The sequence below is a fragment of the Psammomys obesus genome, unplaced genomic scaffold (genome assembly GCF_907164565.1).
Source record: "Psammomys obesus unplaced genomic scaffold, mPsaObe1.curated_primary_1811, whole genome shotgun sequence".
In the NCBI taxonomy this organism is placed as follows: Eukaryota; Metazoa; Chordata; class Mammalia; order Rodentia; family Muridae; genus Psammomys; species Psammomys obesus.
In genome coordinates, this window is record NW_026591497.1 from 1,491,804 (window position 1) to 1,500,573 (window position 8,770).

The 8,770-nt window shown below is 50.4% G+C and overlaps 1 protein-coding gene across 2 annotated transcripts; it reads left to right on the forward strand.

Annotated features, from left to right (window-relative positions):
* Nucleotides 1-3,223: 3,223 nt before the first annotated feature.
* On the forward strand, nt 3,224-8,634 carry LOC129679231 (protein DGCR6). Of its 2 annotated transcripts, none has more exons than XM_055610207.1 (5): nt 3,224-3,409; nt 3,482-3,642; nt 6,725-6,825; nt 7,409-7,558; nt 8,183-8,634. In XM_055610207.1, exons 1-5 carry the CDS (start codon nt 3,300-3,302, stop codon nt 8,264-8,266), a joined length of 606 nt encoding a protein of 201 aa, XP_055466182.1. In that variant the 5' UTR covers nt 3,224-3,299; the 3' UTR covers nt 8,267-8,634. The 2 variants fall into 2 exon arrangements, with proteins under 2 accessions (XP_055466182.1, XP_055466183.1); XM_055610208.1 differs by having other exon boundaries at nt 3,226-3,409; nt 7,418-7,558.
* Nucleotides 8,635-8,770: the final 136 nt, after the last annotated feature.

Here is an 8,770-nt window from a genome sequence, read left to right on the forward strand (position 1 = left end):
TCTTAAATATTTACTTATTTATTTATCCAGTATTCTGCCTACATATATGACTACAGCCAAAAGAGGGCACCAGATCTCATTATAGATGGTTGTGGTCCACCATGTGGTCGTGCTTGCTAGGACTTGAACTCAGGACCTTTAGGAAGAACAGTCAGTGCTCTTAACCTCTGAGCCATCTCTCCAGCCCCTTACAATAATCTTTTTAAGTTTACAAAAAGAGATCCGTTTCAGACATGTTAGCATCACCATTGTTTGTCACCTGCTACAGAAATCCACATTATTGAGAAGGCAACAGAGTCACACACCTTTGAGTCATAGTAAAGGCTTGGGGACCAAAAAATCAACCTGGACTAAACGCATGAACACTCTTTCCTCTTTTCAGAAAACTGGGTGTGGATAGACAGATGTTCTTAGCATAGTAAGAAACATCGTAAATCTAGACCTAGATGACAAAGGAAATTTTAAATCTTGAGCTTGTGACTATGATAATAGTAGTCAGCGCTTACCAGAGCTAGAGCAATAACTTAGAAATCCATTGATTAATGTTAAAATTCTGAACTTTTCAAGTCTTAATAAAACAATAACATAGAGAGGGAAAGAGATCTGAAACATTTTTCATTTTTTACATACCTCAAACCATTTTCTTATACCTTTATAAATTTAAAAATTGCATTTATACACTTTAAAGCACCTTCTTAACCCTCACAACCTAAGCGTTCATGTCCCTAGACCTCTACATCTTGCATTTTTAGAACATTTAGAACAAATCTTAGAACATTTTCTTAGAGCCTCACAACTTAAGCTTTCTTATCCTCAGACCTTACATAATCTTTACACCTTTTTCTACCCAATTATTCACCACTAGACACAGGCAGTTGATTACTGGGAGCAGTCACTGTAAAGCCAGCGCCTTTAAATAAAGAGCGAACAAGTGGCTGAGGTGCCTATTCAAGCAAACCTGGCCTCCAGCTTCTCCCAGCCCTGCCTGAGTTTCCCAGGGGCTGGCCTTCCTCTCCCCCCAGAGCCCTGTGCGCACACATCATCTGTGTGTGCTTTAGGCAAATTCCCTGCCCCCCTTCCTTGGGACCAGTGAACCCTCCTGAGAGCTGCCCCAGTAAACCTGTAGTGAGACTTTAATTCAGCTTGAGTTGGCTCGTTTCATCAGCAGAGATAACCTATCAGTTACTCTTCTTGTTTTGTTTGGGTTTGGTAGCAGCATGCTTTGAGTTCCTGCTCATTTCCTCTTTTTTCGTACTTTGTAGAGACTTTCTTTCTGTTTTAATATGCTATTTTATTAATCCTTGACAAGTCTCATACTTGCAATACTTGGCAAGCCAGTAAGTACAACATATTCACCCCCTAATCCTCCAAAGTCTACTCCCATCATGTTTTCTTTGTGGTTGCCATGAGGATTACATAAAACATCCTAAAGTTATGTTAATTGATTTTAGACAGATTTTCATTTAATAAATAAAAGTCAGCACTGTAGCGAAGTCACAAACAAAAGCATCATACAGCCGGATAGAGGTAACTATTCAAACACCCAGTCTCAAGCCCTCTAAATCACAATGACATTCACACTTAGAGCAACCATTCTGAAGCTGTGAAGCTTTGCTTAGGGTTTTACTTTTTTGCTTTCTGTTACATTTTTATGCAGTTATCTACCACAAAAAGGAAAAAAGAAAAAAGATGATAAAGTTGAAACGAGAAAAGCCTGAGTACTTCAGCCATCGAAAGGCAGGGGCCAGCTTACCACCTGGGAATATATTAACTTCTTCCCCCGCCCACCACCTTTTTAATTTAGTTTTTTGGTGATTCTGATGACTGAACCTAGGACATTATACAAGTTATATAAGTGGGGTGGTTTGAGTAAGAATAGACTCAGATATTTGAATGCTTAGTCACCAGGGAGTGGAACTCTGAAAGAGTGAGAAGGATTAGGAAGTGTGGCCTTGTTGGAATAAGTGTGTCACTGGGAGGAGCTCTGAGGTTTCAAAAGCCCCTGTCAGGCCTAGGCGCTCTCTCTTGCTCTCTGCTTACAGATAAGAACGTGTCTGTCAGCTACTGTTCCAGGGCCTGCCTGCATGCCGCCATGCTCCCTGCCCCTGAGACTGTGAGCCAGACCCTGGTTAAATGTTTTCCTTTAGAAGAGTTGCCTTGTCATGGCGTCTCTTCAGAGCAATAGAGCAGCGACTAAGGCACGGGCATGTGGTTTCCCACTGAGCCATCTCCCCACCTGCTAATATTTTAATTTCATCTTCATTGTAAGGAAAAAATTTTGCTGCATGTCGTATCCTTGGTTGGCAGGAGTTTTCCTTCCTACAACACTTTCAAAATATCAACCCATACCTTCCAAGATACCCACTCAGGATCCTGAAGGCTCTCTGGTCCAGGTGAAGAGCTGCTTTCAAAATTACCTCTGCTGCTGACGTACATCGAAGTGAGACAGCACTTGTGCTCTCATATCCTGGAAACCATTCTCAGAGACCACGGGATTCCGTAACTCACACACACACATCTGCTAGACAGTATTTAAAACAATTGTCACGGAACAAAATGGTACATGCGGTGTACAATGCTCAGGAAAGTCTTTAGCAGAGATGATGATATGCTTTGTTGTTCGCGCAACACGCTGTTCACTGAGTTAAAGCACATCCCCAAAGTATGTATTATGTGCACCATATGTAGCTAAATACAGTGTTCCTCTGAGATAACACCGGCCCCTCACTCAGCCAAGCCTAATGGTGCTCACCGTGGGAAACCAGTAAACACAGCATTGCCTGAGGTCAACACTCCACTCAGGCAGTCCTGTACACAAAGACTTCAGTACCCACGGCGCTTTCTGGGAAGATGCTTTCATAAAGTCACTCACAAATCTGCCCCTTAATAAACACAAAGACGAGACCTTCATGAAGGTCTATGGTCTATGGTACTTCACATAGACAGTACCAGACGAACGATGCTAAGGGTAAAGATTCACAGAGATGATCTGAGGGTCCTTCACCCATGTGTGCCTCAGTCTGAGCACACTCCGCGCTGGCTTCTTTAAAACGCGAGGATGCAGAGCCCTGGGCGCGCTCCTCCGAGGTCAGCAAGGGCCCGCTTCTCCCAGGCCTAGGAGTAGTCTCCCTGCAGGGGAGGGGCGCGTCTTACCGCGCGTGACGCACCGCCGTGAGCGAGCCCGCGACTGACCGGAGGGGCGGGGCGCATGCGTCCTCCGCGCTGGAGATTGACGTAAAGGGGCAGGGCGCGCCGGGTCTCCCGGAGAGACCGAGTCGAGGGGCGGCCGGGTCCTCGCTATGGACCGCTACGCGGGCGCGGGGGACGAGGCGGCCGACCGAGCCCGGCAGCAGGAGCGGCACTACCAGCTGCTGTCGGCGCTGCAGAGCCTGGTCAAGGAGCTGCCCAGGTGCGCGGCGGCGGGAGGCCGGGGGCGGGGGCGGGGCCCGCGCTCGCGCTCACCGGGAGGTCCCCCCCGCAGCTCCTTTCAGCAGCGCCTGTCCTACACCACGCTCAGCGACTTGGCCCTGGCGCTGCTGGACGGCACGGTGTTCGAGATCGTGCAGGGGCTTCTGGAGATCCAGCACCTCACCGAGAAGAGCCTGTACAACCAGCGACTGCGGCTGCAGAACGAACACCGAGGTGCGGGGGGAGCACGGAAGGGGGGATTGGCGGGACCTTCCCAGGGCGTCCCTGGCCGCAGGAGCCTCGGGTGCAGAGTCAGGGGGTGCAGGGTTGCGCCGACTCTTTTAGCCTGCTGCCCCAAACCTTCTTACTTTGGTTCCCCAGAGGCCCCCACAGCCTTACAGGTTGTCACTGCTTGTGGATCCGTCGACAGCTCCGTGTTACCGGTCAGATAAGCCGTTGTTTCAGGGCCTTCCCATTTGAGTATCAGGCTTGATTTGCCTCAGGTGACCGACCGCATAGAACCCTCCTCTATAAATTATACTAGGCTGCTCCTGTTGTGCCATCAGGCCTCCCTTCCATTTGATTTGCTCCAGCTTGACTTGATTCAATATTTTAGGAAAGAATCGTGTGACGACGTCCCCCGTGCTCCGCTAATACTTGGTTATAGGTCTTTGGGCTTTGTTATTGCTTTGGATTGTGATACTGAGCACTGAACTCAGGGCCTCTCACACACTAAGCAAATTCTCTGTAAGCAAGCTACCTTTACATGCAAACTGTCTTCTGCTTTTCTGGGACAGGCAATGTCTTGTGTGCTGCCAGACAGGATTTCTCCATTAGAGATAGGTGCTGGATAGTGTTAAGATCGTTTCCAGTGAGACACTGATTTTGAAATTCCTGAAATGAACCGTATTCTTAGAATGTATTTTGTATGGTCGTGATGTATTGTTCTTTTATGTATGTTGTCTAATTGTGTATGTTTGTGTGTAGTGTTCTTTTGGGTGTGTACGAACATGTATGTGTGCACTTGTGTGCCCATGCATGTGGAGGTCAGAGGTGGGCAGGGTATCCTAGTTAGGGTTACCACTGCTGTGATGAAACACAATGACCAAAGCTAGTTTGAAGAAAGGGTTTATTCAGCTTACACTTCCACATCATGGCTCATCATTGAAGGAAGGACAGGAACTCAAACAGGGCAGGGAAATGAAGAGGCCATGGAAGGGTGCTGCTTACGGGCTTGCTCCCCAAGGCTTGCTCAGCCTGCTTTCTTATAGCCCACAGGACCACCAGCCCAGGGATGCCACCACCCACAATGGACTGGGCCCTGTCCCATCAGTCACTAATTATGCAAATGCTCTACAGGCTTGCCTACAGCCCGCTCTTAGCAGTCTCTCAGTTGAGGCTCCCTCCTCTTAGATACTTCATCTTGTGCCAAGCTGACATAAAACTATCCAGCACAGCACAGGTTGTCTTCCTCCGTTCCTCTCCACCTTGCTTTTTGAGACACTGAACCCGGAGCTCACTGACTGGATCTTGTGGTTGGCTGCCCAGCTGTGTCTCTGCAGCCTGAGCTTACAGAGCACACTGTGGGCCCAGCTCCTGACATGGGTGCTGGGGATCCATACTCATTTTACCAGCTCCTGTCCTTGTCTGTTAAACTTGATTCAGGAACATCTTAGGGGTTTTGCCTTTATATCTGACAACCTGTAGTTTTCTTACAATATTTTGTGGGTGTGAAAGTAATGCTGGCCTCAGAATGTGTTGAGAAGTCTCTTCAATTTTCCAAGAGTCTTACTTCTTCACCAAATGTTTGAGTAGCTGTGCTTTTCTCCCCTCATGTTTTGCTAGAGGTATATGGTGTATGGAGTTCACAAGTCTAACGTACATGACTCACTTTCTTCCTTTCTTCCTTCCTTTTCCCAAGACAGTCTCTCTGTGTAGTCTAGAACTGGCAGCCCTTCTGTCTCAGCCTCTCCAGTGCTGGGATGCTCTGATTGCCTTCTGTGCCAGTAGGTGGCTTTGCCTGGCTCACGCTGTTACACACATCATTCTTCCAGCACTTCCTTCCTTCACCCGAAAGATGCTCACTCTTACTTTTTCTTGTTCTCCCCCCAACTTGATTCTGGAGTTGGCCATTTTTCTACAGAGCCCTTTTGGTTGGGATGTTCTTGGTACCCACCTCGAGCCTTTGCCATTAATCTCTCAGAAGGCTTGGACTAGGCTCTGGTGCACCTGGCAGTGAGAGCCTCTGCTGCCTTCAGCCAGATCCAGGTAGTGGTGACTGGAATGGGCCACCTTGTTTTCCTTTGTCACTACCATGGCCAGGCCCCTCCTGAGCAGGTAGCCAGTGTGAAATCTGGGAATTGACCTGAGACTTTTTCAGTGTTGGACAAATGGACTGAAGGTGATGTTTTCACACTTGTACTTGGTGTCCCAGACCTTGTGTCTACCTCACATTCACTGCAACCTGATGGCCACGCAATCTCTTGCTCCAGTGTTTATGGTAGCCCTCGGGTAAACCACAATGATGAATGGTATCATTGAGGTACCTACAAAATACCAAGGACTAGGGGAAGCTGTAGGCACTACCGAGCCATCAGACTTCAGGGAACCTCCTGAACAGAGCTGTCCTGTGAATCTCTTTTAGGAGCAAGAGTGTTCAGGTTGCTCAGGGCTGGCCAGCCACACTGCTATCTTACCCTGACTGGTGTGAGGCATGCCGTTTTGAGACAGCAATTCCTTACTCTCATCTCTCACTGCTCTCATCAGGGCAGGTAGTCTGTGCATGTCCATGTATGTGGCAGTTTATCAGGACCCAGGTACTTCTCTTGGTGATAGTGGGTGAAGACCTCCCAGGGCAGACCCGTCGGCTCACAGCGTGGGCCTGTGCACCGCTCCACCTCCTCTGGCTGCCGAGCCAGGCCTGCTGTGCTTACCCGGAGGGTAGCACCAAGCTCAACTTGACACCGCTGGCAGACAGTGCCCCTTGCTCCTTTTACAGGCTTTTGGCTCTTGAATATGTCAGTAGGTGTCCCTGGGTGATGTCTTATGGAGGGTGTCCAAGATAGCACAGCCAGAATCGAGCTACCTGAGCCCAGAAACCGCCTGCCTCAGCCACCTGCTGCCTCCTGTGCCTGCCCAACCTACCCAGCCCTCTCCAGCACCCTAGAGATGAGGGAGAGTCCTGGGCGAGAGAGTTCTCCAGGGACTAAACCTCCCACAGCTGTCCAGGAGGGGCCTCCTTAGAGCCTAGGACTCGGCCTGTCACCCAGCCGCCCCCCTTTCCCAGCACCTGCTGACAGATGTTGTTCCTTCCCAGTGCTCAGGCAGGCTCTGAGGCAGAAGCATCTGGAAGCCCAGCAGACCTGCCGGCCCCACAACTTGCCAGTGCTCCAGGCAGCTCAGCAGCGTGAGTTGGAGGTAGGAGTTGGGCCTGGCTTATCACGGGAACCATCTGGCTCAGTGGAAGGGCTGAGGGTAGTTCAGGAGCTGAGCTGATAGGCTGCTGGAGGCTTGTTGAGTTCTAGCTCATGGCTTCCCCCCGTGGTGACTGAGGGGTGCCCTAGGCAAGAGGAGAGTCACAGCAGAGTGACATCTGTCACTCCCCGTCCACTCCCCGTCCTGCCAAGCAAGCGCCTCTGTGGATAAAGCAGTCACCAAGTCAGGGACACTGTCCCTTTCATCTCAGGTGATGAAGCACATGGTGGGGTGACCAGACCAGTCAGGAAGAGGTCTGTCCATCTTACCAGGAAGCCCAGGGTCAGATGTAGACCCACAGGGTATCAGCAAGCTATGGTGTTAGGGGTGAGGGTGGCGGCTCCAAAGGTTGAGTGACAGATCAAAAGCATTTCCAGCTGGGACTGTCACGGAGCTTTATGGAGTCCCTCTGCTGAGCCACAAGCAAGGATGCCATGGCCCTTTAACCAGAACCACTGTGGGTGGGCAAGGGCAGCCAGGAGGAAGGAGCAGGCAGAAGCCCCAGCAGGAGCCACCCTGACTCAAGCCATGGCAGGCCATGGAACATCGGATCCGGGAGGAGCAGCAGGCAATGGACCGCAAGATTGTCCTGGAACTGGACCGGAAGGTTGCTGACCAGCAGAGCACACTGGAGAAGGCAGGGGTAGCTGGTTTCTACGTGACCACTAATCCTCAGGTCAGCACCTCAGCCAGCCCTGCCATAACCTGTTTCCCTGGCCCCTGAAGGTTCAGTTCTATCTGGAACTTTTGTTTTTGGGTTTTCTTTTCTTTTGTTAAGGGTTGGTGCTTTGTTATTTTTCTTGAGACAGGGTCTGCTGTACTGCTCAGTCTGGCCTTAACTTAGCATCTAAGTGCAAGGATTATAGGCCTATGTCAACACACCAAGTCCACCTGGAGTCTTAGCACATTGGTTCCTAGTGAAGCCTAGAGTCACTGATAGACAGAGGTGGGGTGGAAGGCCCTGTGAAGAGCACAGAGGCTAGTCCCCATTCCTACAGGAGAGTGAGTATGCTAGCACTGAGGCAATGTCCACTTGTCCAACCTGGCAGAGGCTTCTACCTCCCTCCTGCCTGCTCTCCTCCTGTTGCCACTCTAAGTAAGCCAGTGTCAGAGACTGCTGGCCCTGCCTACTAGGTGCCAAGCCCCCACCCTTTTGCCTGATCACAGCCAGCTTCCATAGGAAAACCAACTCCTTAGCCTCACTCCCCGCCATCTTTTAGTCCTTTGTGTCTGTCTTACGTGGAGGCAAAAGGGCATGAGGTGTCATGCTGGCCCTGACAGTGCCTCTTTTACACCCCAGGAGCTGACACTACAGATGAACCTGTTGGAGCTCATCAGGAAGCTGCAGCAGAGGGGTTGCCCAGTGGGAAAGGCAGCCCTGTGACCAAGTGGAGGTCCCTGCTGTGCTGTTGCCTAGGATGACCGAGACCACAGCCTTTTGTGTGTCCAGCTGCCGGCAGGTGCGATCCTTCCAAGAGAGACGGATTAGACTCTGGCTATGCTGGCTGCCAACCAAGGTTGAGATTTGGAGGGGAGAGGCCCAAGTAATAGGAACGGTGTCATGAAAGGGCCCCATGACTGAACATAGAAGGGGCTAGCACCTTCCTCTCAGGGCACATCCTACATTCCCACCAGGCTTGGGTTTTGCCTTGTTCTGGTGCAGACCCTCCCTTGACAGCCTCAGCCCTGGGTAGAAGGGCTCCAAAGCCCAAGCCCTGTATGGCCTAGAAAAATAAAGACCACAACACATGGTTTGTGTCCATGCCACCTAGGATCCTTTCCTCGTGGCTGTGGCCATGCTGGAGCCAGCAGTGGCAGCCACCAGTAAACAGTCCTCTGGGATACCCAGCCAAGCCCTTATGCCTTGCATTGTCACTTTTGGTCCGTC